The 19,927-nt window shown below is 38.2% G+C and overlaps 1 protein-coding gene across 1 annotated transcript; it reads left to right on the forward strand.

Moving 5' to 3' along the window:
* The first annotated feature begins 13,149 nt into the window (after positions 1-13,149).
* LOC139040732 (olfactory receptor 4D6) lies at positions 13,150-14,094 on the forward strand. The gene has a single exon (XM_070487495.1). It carries the CDS (start codon positions 13,150-13,152, stop codon positions 14,092-14,094), a length of 945 nt encoding a protein of 314 aa, XP_070343596.1.
* The last annotated feature ends 5,833 nt before the right edge of the window (positions 14,095-19,927 follow it).

Raw genomic sequence — 19,927 nt, forward strand, 5'->3', positions numbered from 1 at the left:
ATGTTTTTTAAAAATTTGTCTGTGGGAATCTTTGATGCTTGTGTTTAAAATATGATCTTTCAGAAATGATTTATATTATTTCTGGAAGATACCTTGAGGGCAACACCAACACAGAATCCCTTTAAACAAGAATTTTGACTTTGTGTCTTTTGGTGTCAGAACAGTGAAAGATTCAGGCTGCATATCTATGTAAGTCAAAGTATGAGACTAAAAATTATCAGGGGAAGGAGGAACGTTAGCATCTTAGCTGTAAAAGACAGTCTTCCTTTTTGTCCCACTTTTGTAACAGTGAATTGGACGTTCATCCATGAACAAAAACACCTTGTGGGAGTTGTGGTTTCCAGGACCAAAAACCAAGGGAGCAGGAGGAATCTTGCCCACCCGTGTATCTGGTAACAGGCAGACAGACATTAGAATGCGCTACAGGGCCAGCAGGAGACAGTGAACCTAACCCAAGCCACCTGGGTTATGATTGGTTAAGCCTGGAAAGTGCTGACTTTGGCTGACACCCATGAAAGAGAGAGACTTTATGGAAGCCTAGCCTTCCTGAGAGGAGACTATAGCACATTATTGGAGGAGAAAAAAAATATGAGTTGGTCACAGCGGAGAAGGTGAGAGGAGCATTCCCAGCACCACCTGTTCAAGGCAACAACGTACAGACTGAAGATTTCAGCAGTGGTGAACTATCCCACAGGGAAAAAGAGCCACAAGTGAGTACCCAGCTACCATTGTAGTGCTGGAAGCATCTGGAGAAACCTAAGTCGCCAACAACAGAATTTTAGAAGCACAGAATTTTGTGACTAAGCGAATAAAGAATTCAAAATAGCTTTTCGAAGAATCTCAATGAAAGAAAATAAAAGGCAAAAGAAGATAATAAGATAAGGAAATGAAGACACAAAATGAGATATATAACAAGGAAATAAAAATTATAAAAAAGAACAAACAGAAATTCTGGAGATGAATAATTCAATGAATGAAATGAAAAATACAATAGAGAGCATCTTCAGTAGAGTAGAGAACATGGAAGACAGGAAAGTGAGCTAGAGGGCAAGACGTTTGAATTAACGCAGTCAAAGCCAAGGAAACAAAACAGAAGGAAAAAGAGCAAAGACAGCCTACGTGATCTATGGGATTTCATCAAAACAAAATTAGAAGAATTGAGGTTCAAAAGGAACAAAAAGGGAGAAGGGGGCAGAAAATTAATTTAGGGAATAATACTACAGACTTCCAAAACCTGGAGAGACTTAGACAGGTAAGCTCACAATCACAGATCACCCTATGTTCTCATTTCAAAAGACGTTCTCCAAGACAAATCAAAATAAAACTGTTAAAGATCAAAGACAAAGAGAGAATCCTAAAAGCAACAAGGGAAGAAAAGATTTTACCTTCAAGGGAATCTCATTAGCTATCAGCAGTTTTCTCAGCAGACATCCTATAGGCCAGGACAGAGGGGAACGGTATATTCAGTGTTGAAAGAAAAACTGCCAGCCAAGAATACTCTATCCCACAAAGTTATACTTCAGATACGATGGAGAAATAAAGACTTTCCCATAAAACAAAAGCTGAGATTATTCATCACCACTAATCCTGCCTTAAAAAAGTTTTTCACATTGAAATAAAAAGACACCAACCAGCAACATGAAAACGTACAAAAGCACGTAGCATAGCATAAAGGTAGGTATGTAGGCAGGCACAAAAAACTCTAATTCTGTAATAGGATGGTGTGTTAACCACTTAATTCTAGTATAAAGTTTAAAAATGATGAGTATTACAATGTTTATAGCTAGAATAATTTGTTAAAGAATACTTGATGTAAAAAAAGGTAAATAACGATCCCCTCTCTCCTGCCTCTCCCTCTTGCCAATCTATTCTATAACTACTTTATATTTTGATTTATTCTGCTTTCAATGCAGTCTAATCAGGCGCATCCAGCTCCTTCCCATCTCCAAGTTGCTCTCTAATGAGACTGAGAGAACTTGAAACTGGTGCCAGAAATGTGTGTTTGTGGGAAGATACTTGAAGCAAGAAGATAAAAGGAGATTGGAGAGAGATTGCAACCTCTAAGACATTCTTTTCTAGTGCCTATTATCATCTGTAGCTTTGGACAGTAGAGAAGTGGTTTTCAAAGTTCGTGGTTGGGGTGCATTTGAGGAGACGGCTCTCTCTATCCTTGCAGATGAATCACCACATTTACAACTTGGCTGTCTCTACAAAGGAAGGATTTTCAGAATTCAAAATTCATGGCTGCATAAATTAATCACTCTCTGGGGTGTAAAAAACATATCCTCATTTAAATTTTCTGAAAGCAGAGATAATTAATTTCCATCCCAGTGGTCAGACCCTGAGATTCCCCAGGGTTGATCTAACTCAGAATTTTCCTTTGTGGTCCATGAAGAAAAAACACAGGAAGGTCTGGAAGAGATAGCAAGGATAAACACTTAAATTCTGCCTTCTACACTTCCAAATAACTTGTTATCATAGAGAATCTCATAATTATTGAGTTTCTATTGTCTACCCAATGTTATGCTTGGAATTTTGCATATATTAATATATTAAATCCATTTACAGATGATTTGATGGGCACTGACACTCATAATTAGAAGGACACTGTGCACCACACCCTCGCATCATGAACTCATACTCTCTTCACCTCAGACATTGCGACCTTTCCCTCAGGTGAGGGAGGGCAAAATGCACAGACTTTTCCTGGAAAATTTTGGTTTTGTTTTATTAAAAATGTAGCACTATTTAGGGTGGCAGTGGAGAATATCTTTTCTATGGAGGAATCACATACATATAAAAAATCAATAGAGGGGAAATTGGCAGAACATGGTTAAAAGCATAGACTTCCAGTTATAAGATAAATAAGTCCTGAGGGGAAGGGAGAGGTCTGCATTCTTTCTGCGTGTATGTACCATGGAGTCTTATTTACAAGTCTCCTGGAACTGTAAGACTTTGTGAAATGACAAGAACTTCTTTAGTATTTCTTCTCCATAAATTACTCCAATCTTTCTGTCTTCCCATAAACTCAACTCAGATTCTTCCCTTTTCTCTTCTGCTCTTCTGATGACATCCTCTGATGGGCATCCTGACCCATGTTTGAAGTTCTGCTCCTAGGAAGAGAAATTTTAAAAAAGTTCCTGTGGAGGTTGCTTGCTCCAGACCCCTACCCAAATAATTGGGAAGTGATATACATCTTAAGCACAAAGGAGGTGCCTCACTTCCAAACGTCCCCTTATTTGCATGCTGATGCCTGGAATTCTACCATCTGAAACTCATTTGTTAGTTTAAGGCTTGTCCTCTTCTAAAAGTGCCAAATTTTCTCTTTTAAAAGAAGTTATTCTTTAAGTTTCATAGTCATTTGTCCAGTAAGGATCTGAGAGAGAAAGCTAAAAGCTGTCTAAGCTTCCTGAGAAGTTAAAAGAAATACTGAGTGAGGAAAAGTTTCAGACCAGAAGTAGGTGCACTCACAGACAAACTTCAAACTCAGGTTGACAGTTCTGGTTACATAATGCTGATAGCAATTTATGCCATTTCACTTTCACACCCAGGACACCTGTCAAATCAAAACTGCAGTACAGACGCTCAAGCTCAAACTTAGTCACAAATTTTAAGACAGTTGAGAATGGCAAGAGATAATTAAATGAGCTAGATGCAAAACATCTGGGTCTTGCACACTAGTAAAATCTTATCTGTTTTTTTGGTTTTAGTATTATCATCTAATTGAAGAAGGATCAACTCCCAAGATGCCTGCCACCATTTCCCTACATATACATAAAGAAATTAATATTTACTGAGTGTCTACTATTCATGGAGCATTGTACCAGACACTTCACAGTTTCTGTTTGATGTGATCAGGTCAGTAACCTGCAAGGTGGATATTTCTCAGATGATCAAGGTTCTAATCCCAGATCCAAACGTTGACGGCTTTGACAATTTATAGATGTCACTTATGCTCTCGTATCCTTATTCTCTAAAATCTACCAAGGAAGTAATTCTAGTTTAAAATTGATTAACATCTAATTTTCACATCTATTTTGCAAAATAGGTGTGTGAATTAAATTATATACACATATGTAATCTGTGCAATTTATGTTAGGTTTCCATCTCTCCATGTGGTTCTGTGTGCAGAGTGAATTTTCTGTTTTATGGTGAGAGGAGGGGCTTTCCCCTCTGTCTCAAGGAAAGAATCACCTCTTCCAAGTTCAAGGTGTTTCTACATCTTTCACTATAAGAGTCCAGGGATCGAAATTATGTTAAAAACCCCTAACAATCATAAATAACTCTAATTTGTCTCTAAAGTAACATTCAGGGTAGGATATCCCTACTCCTCCTCTTCTGATGTCAACTTGTCTAATAGAAAATAAAAGTTATGGTGCTGAGACATCTTACCCTTAAACTTTGAATGTTCTTCCTCAAGGCTACTCCATAAACTGAATTTTTAAGGACAAAATAAAATAATGGTTAAAAAGAGCCGCTTGATGGAGTTTTCAATCTCAAGAAGACCAAACTCCCAACATCACCTCTAACACCATCTTCCTTTGAGCTTGCATTATCTCTCAGAGTGGACTCACTTCTTCTGTATTTAGCATATGTCAACATGGAGTCTCATGATATATAATCCATCCAGGCCCTAGAGCCACTGTTCTTAAAATGCCCCTTTAGATAAGCACTCACTTTGTGCCTATCTTATATCATAAACTTTATATACACCCTCTGAACCAGGAGTCTCAGCAGCCTCATGAGATAGGCAATATCATTCCTATCAAGAAAAGAAACTGAGCCTCAAAAATAACCTGTTGGCATAATTGTAGCCCAAAGTCACACAACTTGTTAATTACAGTTAGAATTAGAAACAAGTACTGTCTTATCTCTAAAGCCCACTCAATATTAAACCACTACACTCTCTTACCATCCCTTTCTGCCAGCATAAGGGTCAAAACTAAACTTGGCTTCCACCCAAATATTTCTTCCCTCTCTCCTTCACTTAGGATCAGGCTCACATCATGGTCTGACATCAACCCCAATCTTTCCTGGCTCCCTTCACATTTTCTCTCACAGGAATTTCCTTTACTAAAACCCTCTATGTTCAATTCTGCTTGGTTTCTGCTTCTTGGAAGACCTGGACTAACACAATGCATTGTTCATAAAAGCTCCAAATACTAAACTATCTAAATGTCCATAAAGATGTGGTTGAATAATGGAGCTATATTATCCAATGGAATATCATATAGTGATAAGTGTAAACAAATTATAGCTACATGCAACAACATGGATTGACCTCACAAGCATACTGTTAAGCAGAAGATGCCAGGCACAAAATAATACCTAAAATGTTACCTAATGCATATAAAGTTCAAAAACAGACAAAATTAATTTTATAGTTTATGGGTGCATAAGTGGCTAAAATAATAAAAGACAAGCAAGTGGTTACCATAAAAGTCAGGATTGGCAGTAGATCTAGTGGTAAGGAAATGGACGGGGTGTAACATTCTAAGGCTTCTGAAGTGTTAGCAATGTTTCATTTCCCAATCTGGGTGATGGTTATAGAACAAACATGCAGTTTGTTCTACAGCTGTGCTTTACTTTGTTGAAAGTGAGCTGTCATTTACAATAGGAAGTTTTCTTCAGCCACCTGCTGATGCAAACAGTCTGAATACATCAATTAAATGACAGAGAGTGCAAGGTAGATTTTTTTTTTGAGGAAGATTAGCCCTGAGCTAACATCTGCCACTAATCCTCCTCTTTTTGCTGAGGAAGACTGGCCCTAAGCTAACATCCGTGCCCATCTTCCTCTACTTTCTATGTGGGACGCTTATCACAGCATGGTTTGCCAAGCGGTGCCATCTCTGCACTCAGGATCCAACCCATGGACCCCATACCGCCAAAGCAGAACATGCAAACTTAACCATTGTGCCACAGGGCCAGCCCCACTTCTGCTACTGTATATCTGTGGGACGCCAGCCACAGCATGGCTTGACAAGCGGTGCATAGGTCCGCACCCGGGATCTGAACTGGCGAACCCCGAGCCGGCAAAGTGGAACATGCAAACTTAATTGTTGCACCATTGGGTTAGCCCCCAAAGTGGATTTTTTTAAAAAAGACCCAACTATATGTTTTCTACAAGAAACTCACTTTAAATATAGAGACACAGATTAAAAATAATTCAGTCGAGAAAGATATACCAGAAGAAAACTGGAGAAGATACAGTGATGTGTCAATTAATGGGAGATAGTTCTGAGAAAAGAGTCTTTAGGTGATTTCGTCGTTGTGAAAACATCATAGAGTGTACTTACACAACCCTAGGTGGTATAGCCTACTACACATGTAGGTTGTATGGTATTAATCTTGTGGGACCACCACATCCATCGTTGATCAAAATGTCATTCAGTGCATGACTGTATAGTAATTTGAGATAAAGCAGACTTTAGAACAAGGAAAATTATCAGTGATAAGGAGAGGGTTTTTTTCTTTTTGACTAAGCTTAACCCTGAGCTAACATCTGCTGCCAATCCTCCTCTTTTTGCTGAGGAAGACTGGCCCTGAGCTAACATCCATGCCCATCTTAGGAGAGGGTTTTTATAATGAAAATGATAAGGGGGTTAATTCTCCTAGTACACTACAAGCCTTGATGTGTATGCACTTAGAGTGTCAAAATAGATATGGTAAAAACTGATAGAAATACAAAGAGAAATAGACCAATCCACTATTATATTTGGAGACTTCAATACCTTCTGTCGGTAATTTATAGATCCAGTAGGCATAAATTCAGTATGCAGAATACAGTTGAATTAAAAAGAAACATTAATCAATTGGATCTAATTGATATTTATAAAATATTTCATCCAAAAACAGCAGAATACACATTCTTCTCGAGCTCACATGGAACATTCACCAAGATAGACCACATTCTGGGCTATAAAACAGACCGTCACAAATCACACAAAGTATGCTCTCATACCACAATGGAATTAAACTAGAAATCAATAACAGAAAGTTAGTTGGAAAAATCCCAATATATATATACATGTTGCCTAGTAACCTTTTAATAACTCCCATTGCATCTGCAACTGCTAGCTTCTCCATTGAAAATTATGTTTCTTACAAATATCTGACACTATTCCCTATGCTGATTATTATATTAGACTTCCAATTCAGTGTCTAAGGGAATAATGTGGACTGTGCATGTGTTTGGGTAAAGACGAACAGAGCAGTGAAGATGGGGAACCTGACAGGCTCACCTTTTTAATGCAAAGGTAGGTGCAGGCAACCTCAGCTTAGCACACATATAATTTTTTTATTTGATAGTGTTCAGTCTTCAGTCCCTGAAAGGTAAAATATTCATGTGCAATTCTTGAAGTGTACATCATTTAGAACTGAAAGCCTTAGGCTGATTAAAATCTCCTGCCTCTCATATAAAATATTAGGCGTCTCAAGACACCTTCTGCTTAGAAGGTGATTTCCTTTATATTAAAACAAATTTCATAAACATTTATGGAGCACTTACAATATATGGGAAAATAACTGGCCCAGTTCCTTTATGAAAAAGAGATTCAAAGATAGCTGGGAACAGGGTGAGAAACACAATTATATAATACCATTAGCATTATGATGATATTAACACCCTATGTTTGTATAATGCTTTGAAGTGTACAGTGTGCTCTCATGTGAATTGTCATTTCATTGAATTTACAGCAACAAAAGTGAATGAGGGACAGAAGTGGGATGAGACTGGAGATAAAGGAGAACTAGGACTTGTTAAGTAACTACTGCATGTTAGTCACTGGCCAGCCATTCGTTCATCATCTATTCAAAAAGAATTACTGAATAATTGCTATGTGCCAGTAGGAGCTGGGGAAACAATGATGACAAAACTAAGTCCCTGCCTTCAAGGAGTTTACATTTGGAGCAAGAGGCAGAAATAAATAGATACATAATGACAGGCAGTAAAAAGTGCTAGATTATCTCAAGTAAACCCCACTGCAAAGCAAGGCATATGCTCCCCATTCTATGGAAGAAGATGCTGAGATGCATAAAAGTTAAATTGCTCAGGCCCATCCAGCCAAAATTTAAAATACTTGAATCTCAGTTCAAAGACTATTGTCTTTTGAACAAGCCGCCTCTAAGTTTCATACTGCAACCCTGAGGTTACAAAATAGGCAATCCACCATTCCATCCTGACCTGACATCGCACCTGATAGTCTAGAACCTTCTAAAGTAATTGACCAGAAGACAAAGTGGAACTGTATTAATTCAAAAGAGAAGCCAGCAGTAAGTAGCTTCAATCTCTGTTTCTAGAGACCTGACTTGGCTGGTCCGAGGCTCTCTATATGATGCCTCCAGCCAATGTCTCATGGAACTGTAACACACTGAGAGAATAATTAGAATTCTTTTCCCCACACATCTCTTTCCTTAATAAGTCACCTTTCTTAGGACAATTTTATGGAAATGGAAAAGAAAAACACAAGAGGCATAACATCAGAGCTCAAATTAATGAGGAAAAGCTTTTACTTCAAAGTGTATGTTAATACGCTTTTTCTAATTTTCAAAATCAGAAGCCATTTAAAATCTATTTAAAAATTGGACACAATAGAATATCTTTTCAAAGAAAGATTACCAAAATCCAAATACCCACAGATAATAGCTGCTACTATTGAGGTAGACATCTTTCCAGACTTCTTTTAAACATATAAATTTTGGGGTCTGCCCAGTAGCATAGAGGTTAAGTTTACATGTTCTGCTTCGGTGGCCCAGGGTTCGCCAGTTCAGATCCCGGGTGCAGACATGGCACCACCTCTCAAGCCATGCTGTGGTGGGTGTCCCACATATACAGTAGAGGAATATGGGCATGGATGTTAGCTCAGGGCCAGTCTTCCTCAGCAAAAAGAGGAGGATTGGTAACAGATGTTAGCTCAGGGTTAATCTTCCTCACAAAAAAAATAGATTTATTTGCAAAAGTAACAGTATGTGATACAGTCAGCACTTCAACCTATCACTAAAAAGGACTCTTACCACATCTAAGAGTAAAGTTCTACATTATCAATTTTATTGGCTGAAAATACTGAATTATTCTATTGTACAGTAACTTATTGAACAAGTTTTATATATCAGATATTAATCTAAATTCTTATTTCTTATAATCTGTACTGTCACAAACTTTCTTTGCACTTATGGCATTAAGCACTTGATTTATTAACTGTTTAGCATAAATTCCTAAGATATAATTCCTGAGTCAAAGGACTTGCACATTTTAAGTTTTGGCACATATTTCAAGAATGACCCCAGAAAGTTTGTCCCTCTGTACCCTCCTACCAACCATATATCTCCTTCCCCATATCCATGCAAATAATGGGTCTTTTAAACATTGACCAATACTTCAGGTGAAAATTGATATCTCATTGCAATTTTAATTTTCATTTCTTTGCTTAATAGTGTAATTGAACATCAATTCATATATGAGCTGACCAACTATATTTCTCTGTGAATCATGACCCACTTTTGTTTTAAAGTATACATTTCTCACTGAATGATAAAAGCTCTATTTATAGCAAAAGTAGTAAACTTATTTTGTATTATTTTTTACATACATTTTCCCAAGTTTTTCATTCATTTTTAGTTTTTAACTTATTTTTAATGCTTTTGAAACATGGAAGTTTCATATTTTTATTCAACCAAATCTAATAGTCTTTGGTAATCTTTGGTGTAATGCTTACAAAGTTCTTCTCAACCCCAAAATTATAAAAAACAATTACTCAAATTTTATTCGAATATTATAATAAATTTTTTTTTGGCATTTGTATCATCAAGATGACAAACTCTTCAGTCTTCCATTTCAAGTTAAAATGTGTTGTAATTTATTTTGGCTTATAACATCCATCTATAAAAAGAAATCAAACATCCAACCACAATTAGAATTAGGCTGTTTCTTTACAATACCTTAATCATTAGTTAAAATTAGAAAACTAATGTAATTTTTGACTAGACCTAGACCCAGTAAAGTTCATGTCTGGACTTATAGATGTACACAAAAACGCATTTCCAAAATGCTGAGTGCAGCATTATTTGAAAATAGTAATGAGGGCCCAACTAGGCAAACTGAAGGGGGCAATGTATGATTTTTGTGGCCCCTCACCTCCTGCAGATTCTACAAGCCTGACTCCCAACGCTACACACCCATCCTTAGTTTCCATATTACCTTTTCAACCCCTGTCGGCCAAGACTGCTATGATTTCCTGCCTAGCGCCCATTCCAATCTTGCCTTCATAACCAATGCTTGTTCTGGACATGGCTGATTGCCTTATACCTATGAAAATCAGTCTCTACCTTAGTAACCAATGTATTTACCCATCACATCTACAAAGGATTAGGGAGATCTTACAGCAACAACAGCAAAACACGTAACAAAACAACAAAATATAAGTAGGAAACTGTTAAGAGATTACAGTTGAGAAAGTATGGAGTAGGAATGTAACACATATATAGGTTTTTGAGTGTATGGAAGACAAAACAGAAATAGCCCAGTACGTAGTCTTCATTGTCTAAGAGGAAGATCTTACTGGTTTCCTAGGGGAGCTGTCCCTGACACTTGGGTCTAGGACAAATGTTTCCCTTGGAGTTTCAAGTTGGGAAGCTAATATATCTTGCCCTCAATACAATCCTAAGGTGGGCTCTTCTTTGTAGACACCTTTTATAAAGGGAAATAACATAATTTGAGTAGCTTTCTGTTGTTTGCTAGGTGGCAGTAAAAAATTCCAGAATACCACCTCCAGGTACTGTGTTATGATGGGATATTAAAGTAGGATTCTTATTGTATCATATTAAAAGAACCCTTAGAGAGGAAATTCACTTTTCCACAGGAATTAAACGGTTCTAATGTGAAATCAGAAATCTAGGAAAATCAACAGAGAAGATTTTTATTTAAGAAGCTTTCTGCATGTCTGAACTCCTCAAATTAAACCATAAAATACCCTCAACTGTAACAGAACTGAAAAAAAGAAATGCCACTAAACAGGTCATTTGCAGGGTGCTTTATTATGTTTTTATTTCAGGGATTGTGCTCTGTTCTTTTTTTATCTAGTCTACTCTCTTTCTTATCCTATTTTCTTCAGATATGCTTCCATTGCTTTGAATGCTAAAACTGTTTACTTTCTATTGTTGAACTGGCTTTGGGTCATCTCAACTATTTGAATTTTTAAAAATTATCTGCAATATGAGTGTCGTTGGACATACAAATATTCATATTTAAGAGAGTTTTGTCCTCTGATGGCCAGATATCTGATTTGAAAAAACCTTACTTGCCAACATAGCAACAGAAGAAAATCCCTGGAATTTGAGGTTATATTTAATCCCAGGTTAAAATTCTCTATCTTTCCAAGAGTTTAACTGTTTTAGATTCTACCTATAGGTGAGATCATGCAGTGTTTGTCTTTCTGTGGCTGGCTTATTTCACTTAGCATAATGTCTTCCACTCAGAGAAGCAGAGAGTAGGATGGTGATCACCAGAGGCTTGGGGTAGAGAGAAATGGGAAGATGCTAGTCAAGGGATATGAGCGGTACAAAGTTTCAGTTATGCAGGGTGAATAAGTCCTGGAAATGTAATGCACTATAGTTAACAATACTTTATTGTATGCTTGAAATTTGTTTAAAGGGTAGATATTAAGTATTCTCATGGCAAAAATTCAAAGAGGACTCGGAAAATTTTTATTAAAGTTATGTATCTTTCACCAATCCATAGACTGATTCTAGAAAAATAAATACCCTTCTCCATTCACCCCTAAAGTAGGGAGGATCAGATTAAGTCACCACTGAGGTCTGGAAGTTTTAATGATGAGTTTGTTTGTGATGATTTCATGTGCTCTGAGTGATGATTGCAGCTCTACACTCAACCAAGAGCCTTGTGGACCAAGTGAGATCCAAGTGTCTCAGAGCACATGGAGGAGTACTTATGAGGGCCTGATTCTTCTCTCCTGTATGAAAGGAGATGAGGATTAACTAGTCAGGCTACTTAATTAACTGTAAAGTTAATCTACCCACTATAATTCTGATATAGCAAAGTAAGCCCCACACTCTCTGATCTGGCAGAATGCTACAGTGGAAAAACCTCTGGAGACTGTTAAATAAAAATTATTCACCAGACACTTGTAAAAATGGCAAGACAGATTTTATTCAAGACTGTTGCAGTAGAGGTCAAGACTATTGCAATAGAGGGGAGAGATTAAGCTCAACTGCGAATACAATGAGGAGAAGTTGGGATTTATAGCCAATGAACAGAGGGAGAGGGTCAGTGGATAGAGAATTACTAAAGGGAGAATGCAAGGATAGGGGGATTCTTGCTAAATTGGCTTAACAGGATTCTTGCTAAAGACAAGCCAAGAACTTTGATACAAGGAGTTAGATGTCTAGGGTGGGGGTTGAGAAATTTGATCAGATATCAAGGGTAGGGGCTTCTTGCTAAACTGATTTAGCAGGATTCTTGCTAAAACTGAGTTTATCCAGGAAAAATGTGTAAGGTCGAGGTTGACACCTAGTTGAGAAGAGGGCTCAGAAGGGCCTAACTAAAATCTCGTCAAGAAGGGAGTCTCTGTCAAGTCGGAAAAATTATTTGGGTTCAAATCCTTGATTTGCCACTTATTAACTTTGTGATTTTGCAAATGTGGGAAAGTCATTAACTGCTCTAAGCTTCAGTTTCTCCTATGTAAAATGGAGATAATCATAACTACTCTACAGAGCCAACAGAGACACCACAAGAATCAAAATCAAGATGAAATGTTGCAGGTGAAAGCTTTTAGTAAATTATAAAGCTTTGCATACATGTAAAGAAGTTATTCCTGCAGGATAGAAAATAAGCCATGGTCAAATGACCATAGCCTTTCCATCTCCCTCTAGTCAGAGTAAGGACATAGGAGTGTGATGGTTCTTCTTGTCAACCTAGGGTTTTACAACAAGAAAGGAAAATCACCAGGATAAAGAGTTTCCACACAATGAAAAGGGAGACTCTAGCACAGTTTTTCTGAGTAGTCGTTATGATCTGGATACTTGCAAGAGCCTTATAACAATATATGATAAATGATATTGCCGCCTCATGACTGCATACTCCTAATCCTAACATATCTTCTCCTAAGGTAGACCTAGCAGAGGGTAGTCCCCATCATGGGCCAGAGCAACCACACCACTGTGAAGGAATTTGTCTTCCTGGAACTCACTCGCTTCCGGGAGCTAGAGTTTTGCTTGTTTGTGGTCTTCCTTGCTGTGTATGTAACAACTGTGCTGGGTAACGCACTCATTGTGCTGACCATCACCTGTGAGTCCCACCTCCACACTCCCATGTACTTTCTCCTGAGGAACAAATCAGTCCTGGACATTGTTTTTTCAGCTGTCACCGTTCCCAAGTTCCTGGTGGATCTTTTATCAGAGAGGAAAACCATCTCTTACCATGGCTGCATGGTACAGATCTTCTTCTTCCACTTTGCTGGTGGGGCAGATATTTTTTTCCTCTCTGTGATGGCCTATGACAGATACCTTGCAATTGCCAAACCTCTGCATTATGTGACCATTATGAGGAGATCGATGTGGGTGGGTTTGGTGGTCGCCTCTTGGGTGGGTGGTGGTTTGCACTCAATTGTCCAGATAATTCTCTTACTTCCACTCCCCTTCTGTGGGCCCAATGTCCTAGATGCCTTCTACTGTGATGTGCCCCAAGTGGTTAAACTGGCCTGCACTGACACCTTTGCTCTGGAACTCCTTATGATCTCTAACAATGGGCTGGTGACACTCCTGTGGTTCCTCGGGCTCCTGGGGTCCTACACTATTATTCTGGTGATGCTGAGATCTCACTCTGGGGAGGGCCGGCACAAGGCCCTCACCACCTGCACCTCCCACATCCTGGTGGTGACTCTTCACTTTGTGCCTTGCATTTACATCTACTGCCGGCCCTTCACTACACTGCCCATGGACATAGCTGTGTCTATCAATAACACAGTCATCACCCCCATGGTGAACCCCATCATCTACACTCTGAGGAGCCAAGAGATGAAATCAGCCATGAAGAGACTTCAGAGAAGGATTGGGTTTTCTGAGAGCAGTAAACTGGGGTGAGCAGTCAGATTGAGATGGAAATCTAACTCTGATTAGTTTTTCTCAAACCACTATCCTGGGAGTAAGAGACAGCTATCTCTTTTCTCCACGGTCATTTCTCTACATCCTCATAGACGCTTAACTCTATTAGAAGGAATATAGAAACAAAAAGAAGAGATGAGGTTGAACAACATGAGATATTGGGCTTGCAGACTGGGGAGAGGAATGAGGTATAAGACTAAAATCAATAACCTAATGCTATTTTGTTGTAATCTGTGACTCTCATGCCAACATACTTTACCTCACTTTTACTACCTGTAATATGGAAATAACATTGTCTCCTCACAAGGTTGCCAAGAGAGTGAAGAATTACAAATGTTGAGAGGATGATAGCTGCAAAAATTAGTATTGCTCCTGGAATTAATCAGGCATACAAATGATTTCCCGTTATAATATTCCTAAATGTGCATATATACAGAATATGGATGTATTTCTTTCTCACATGCTTTCTCTAGTGTCTCTGAGATTTCTCTGCCTTCTCTGATTATTCCCAGTTGATTATTAAAATCACTTCTTGATTTAATATTTTGAGTACAGAATCTTCAACATTGTCTATATATGCACAGACAATTCAAGATAAATGACTGGTAAAAAAAAAATACCTTTTCACACACTCAAGATCCATTTTTTGTAGCAGGAGAGAAAAGAAACACATTGTAGGCAGGGCCATTTAGGAATAGCCACTGGGTCTTCTTTGTAACCCACCTCTCTCCCAAGAGGACGATTCTAAAAATGTAATTATGTAGAGAGACAATAAATCTCCCTTCTCTCTTTATTCCTGCTTCAAATTCTACCCTTCAGCCTCCAAAAGTCATTAAAAATTGGCCAAGAGGAATAAGAAATCTCAGGAAACTTCAACATATAGACCATTCTTTTGAAATTGTTATGATGCATTAATACTTGCAAAATGGTCCTAGTAGATGACATACATTTGTGATTTTCTCTGAGTCCTACAAGACAGAGACATTGGGCCAAGACTCTTAACCACATGGCAGTGCTTCTCAAACTTTTTAAAATTATTGCCCCCCCCCCAAGGAGCTTTATTAGGTATTTTTACTAATTGCTTTCCCACAAGAAAATGTAATACCAAAGATATACTGTATATCTTTTTACACACCAAAGATCTTTGAAGGACCACACATCATTGCAATATCTAAGATTTTTTGGCTACCAATAACCAATTTTTGCCCCCTTGGTCACATTGCCCACACTGAGAATGAATGATAACATGGCATTAGATATTTCTGTTAACATGTTTCCCCGAAATTCAAAGAATCACAGAATAAATAGCATATGTCTTCTGGGGCCTTGCAAGAATTTGGAAAGCATAGAAATGTGGGCATCTTTGTTTGTGTGTGTCTGTAAGTGCATGCATATGTATGTGTGTGCACATATGGGTGGATTTGTGTCCAATAATGACTTGGAAAATATTTAATAACTCCCACTGGAACTCCAACACTGTCATAAGAATGTCCATTCTATTTCCACACTCAGATATAATAAAATTCGCTTTGCTAATTCTCATATTAGGCTTGAGCCTAAGGGACTACTGTATGTGATAGGGATGCTTTGGGACCAGATGAAGAGCCATGATGATGTAACTCTCTGAGTCTGCCCTTTCCAATGTGAAGTTTTAAGAGAAGATACCGAAGTCTAATGTAACTAACCTGCAGAAGGACTTCAACTTCTAACATGATATTTCCCCAGAACCATACACACTGAGGCCCAGCTATCCAGTCTCAGATGGCATAAATTCCAGCTTGGATACTGAAGGATTTGGGTAAGAACATTGAACTGTCAGAGTGTGGGACATTGTGGATTATACATGGATAGGATGTGCATGAAAATGTACCTAGTGTATAAGATATTGCAAAAATAGCTGAAAATTTTAGTAACGGAAAACAAAGAAGTAGATTTTAAATACTGGAAAAGGAGGAATGTCTCCTTAAGAAGAAGGAGCCACAGAGATGGAGTCAGCATGGTAAAAGAGAAAGCAGCTTGTATTTGATGGAACAATTGAGTTGCATATAAGGAGCAGATTTTATTCTAGCTTAGGGTTTGTCCATGGGATCATGGAGCCTCTTTCCACAACATTGGTGCTTCCTTAAAAAACATAATCTTAACCTCAAATTATCTTAAAAACTGTGGAGGTTTCAAAGGCAACCCTATTTCCATACACTGCCCATGACTCACTGGGTCTCTTTAGCCTTTGATCCAGAGCCTGTCTTATTCCTGAACCCAATGACCCAGAGCTGAAGGCTCAAGTCCACTTGGTTAATTCATGCAAGTTCATGGAAACAAAAATAGTTAAGTTGGTTCAAAGAGAAGTTGTACTTCTATTGAATCGCATTTTATTGCTATTCAATAGAATATTCTACATATGTCTTCATAAATAACCCTCATGATAGGCAGGTCAGATTCTGTTTTCAGGAAAAAGGGAAATGAATCAAGTTAATTGAATGTCCACTCTGATCTTGGTACTTTACAAACATGATCATAGTTACTCTTTATGCCACCCATTGAAGTAAGTGGTATGCTTCCCAGTTTGCAGAGGAATAAATTGAAGGAAAATAAAGAACTTGCTCCATGTAACAAATGAGGAAGAGGCAAAATTCCAACCCAAATTTGCCCTACCTGAAAACTCTTAACATTGCCCTACACCACATCACGTTAGATTGCCCTCACATTTTACAACTGAGAATCCAAGGAACAGAGAGGCAATGTGACTTTCTCAAGGTCACAAAGGTGTTTTATAGCCTGGATCAGAAAACAAATCTCTATCTGGCATCCCTCAGGCCATATCAAAGATGTTAACAAAAGAGTTTCTTAGCCTGTGTTCATCAAGATCCTTCTCCCTCACTCACATTCCAATGCCAATGCTTATAAGTAATGATGTGCACTTACCAGCTAGATTTATAAATTTAAGAAACATTTATTGAGGGCCTGGCCCTGTGGCCGAGTGGTTAAGTTCATGCAATCTGCTTGGGCAGTCCAGGGTTTTGCCGGTTCAGAACCAGGGCATGGACATGGCACCCCTCAGGCCACGGTGAGGCAGCATCCCACACAGCACAACCAGAGGCACTCACAACTGAAATATACAACTATGTACTTGGGGGCTTTGGGGAAAAGAATGGAAAAAAAGAAAATTGGCAACAGATGTTAGCTCAGGTGTCAATCTTTAAAAAAGCAACAAAACATTTATTGAGCACCTAACGCATGCCCCATACTAAGTGAAGATTTGATGATATTAGGATGGATGAAATACTGAGCAGACAGGATGAACTTGAGGTATAATAGGGAAATTATAGTGTGCTAAGGGAAAAGAGACATATAATTAGAAGAAACTGTTAAAAATACCAGAAGAGAAGTCAGCGCAGGGAATGAGTCACAAAGGGGTGTCAGGGAAGTTTTCACAGAAGAGGAGTCTCTGGACCCGAGTGTCGAAAGGTCAGTGTTTGTGAAGACGGATAGATGGGAGATTCTGAGAGTAGGGAGGATAGGGTAGGTAGAGGGAGCAACAGGATCACAGATCCAAAGGCATAAGAATGTGTATAACATTTAAACACCTGAAACAGAATCAAAGGAAACAGGGCACTAGATAATATCGAAGATGGAGGGAAGTCTTAGATGCTATAAGAAAAGTTTAATCTTTATTCTATAAGCAATAGGGAACTACTAGAAATTTTCCAGCAAGGGAATAAATGGTCGCATTTATGACTTGTGAAGATATTTCTGCAAACAACAGAGAGGATGAATTAGAGAAAACTACACGGAAGAAAAGGAGACCAGTTACAGAACTCCTGCAACAATCTGAGGAGAAGTGATAAAGGTTTAAGTGAGGATGAGGAGAATGGGACAAATTGAGAGAAGTGAAAAAAGTAGTACCCTCAGGAGAGTTTTAACAGTGCCCAGGTCTCTTGCATGTGGGTGGCTCAATATAAGTCTTTTGGATAAAACATACTGCCTATCAGTACATGCTGTGGAGGTAAGTGTACCCTCAGAGACTGAATAAACTGGGAAAACAAGACAAGTCATCAAATTCTCCAGAGCAAATGAGAGGCAACATGTGTTTTGGGCTTATTTATCCACATAGTTTTTCAAGACTCTTACCTTCCCAAAGTTTGTTTTTACACAGACCAATCATGATGCTTCCCAGTTGGGCACTGATCTGGACAGTGACCATCTATCAATAAGGTAATGCCAGGTGATTCAGGCAGATACTTAGGCTGAGGATGGCTTTTACCTATAACTCTGAGTTAACTTTGTGACCGCTGCCACCATCATAAATCTTCTTATAAATTATTGAAATGACATGGGCTGAATGTCAAAGTCTAACTCCATCACTAGCTTCCTGCGTGATCTTATACTTGTCACTTGGGCCTCTTAAGAACTTTATTTTTCCTTAATTGATCTTCAAACAACCAAAGGTTGCTTACTCCTGACTCATACGGGAAAAATACAAGGAAATAAAAATCCTCTAAGTTGGATCTGCCCCTTCCTCCTCAGCCACGACTCTATAGTAAGAGAACCTACCAACCCTCAGGGATGGGGAACAACCATTGCTTCCATCTTGTGTTTATTTTACTCCATCAGAAAGTGAAAATCCCAAGCTCACTAGAAACTGTTTATCTTTTATAGGAAGGGCACAGGAGGAAATTCACATTTACCTGTACTGCCTACATTTCTGTGGTAACCTTGAATTTCATGCTCGTTCTCTATGCATGCATGTCTGGACCTTTGTGAACATAATCATCTCCATCACCATCTTTGTCAACTTCTTTGTGTTAAATTCATCATTTACCCTTGACCTCTTAGTATCTATGAAATGAAATAAAACATTGAAGAGAAGATGTCATTTCTGCAAGGTCTAAAATTCCATTGATGGAAAGAGGAAATTGAGGAACTAATAAAACTCCCCACTGAAAGTTCTGTAGAGTGTTCCTTACACAAATTATTCATGGATTTATATATTTTGAAACTGGCAGGCAGTGTGGTATAATGGAAAGATCCTAGAACTAAGAGACAGAAGAAAACTGTGTTACTTTTTCTCTGCCACTGGTTTTCTGAATTACTTTGGAAAATTGGCTTATACTTATTGATTTCAGTTTTGGTATTATTAAAGTGGGAATAACAGCTTTCTCCCTAAACTCAGAGGGATATTAGGAAATTTTATTGTAATTAAGTGTGCAGTAGCTTTTAAAACAATAATATGCTGTTCAAATTGACCCATATCATCTTGTTACTGAAAGGCATTTGAGGGTTGATTTATTCCAATGGCTTTTAAGCCATAGAAACAAAGTGAAACTTGAATAAAATCAGAGCTGCTCTGATTCACGAAGATGTAGGGAACCCATAATTCCTTCCATAAAGCCTTCCTTAGATCTCTTCCTCAGCAACTTCTAGGGGTGAACTTTAAAAGATCACAAAGTCCCCAATCAAGTATGGTAGGAAAGCAAATGATCTAGCTCAAAACTCAACTTGTACTAATGAGGGAACTGAAGCAAGTAGAACTGAGTGATTTCCCTGGTAACACAGATAGTTCATGAAGAATAAGATATATTTATGTATGTTCATTTTCTGTATGAGGTAAAACTTTGATTTCATTACCTAAGTAATATTATTTCTTTCCAAGCTGTACTTGGAGGAGGAAATATCATCCAATGGCCCTGAGAAATCATACCAGGGTGTCTGAATTCATTTTTTTGGCCTTACCCAGTCTCAAGAGTTAAGCTTGCTCTTATTTTTATTTTGAGCTGTGATTTATGTAACAACTGTGTTAGCACATGTTGCCATC

Source organism: Equus asinus, chromosome 17, assembly GCF_041296235.1.
Source record: "Equus asinus isolate D_3611 breed Donkey chromosome 17, EquAss-T2T_v2, whole genome shotgun sequence".
In the NCBI taxonomy this organism is placed as follows: domain Eukaryota; kingdom Metazoa; phylum Chordata; class Mammalia; order Perissodactyla; family Equidae; genus Equus; species Equus asinus.

Excerpts from the sequence above, each read along its gene's own strand:
- LOC139040732 (XM_070487495.1), top strand. The coding sequence starts at position 13,150 with ATGGGCCAGAGCAACCACACCACTGTGAAGGAATTTGTCTTCCTGGAA.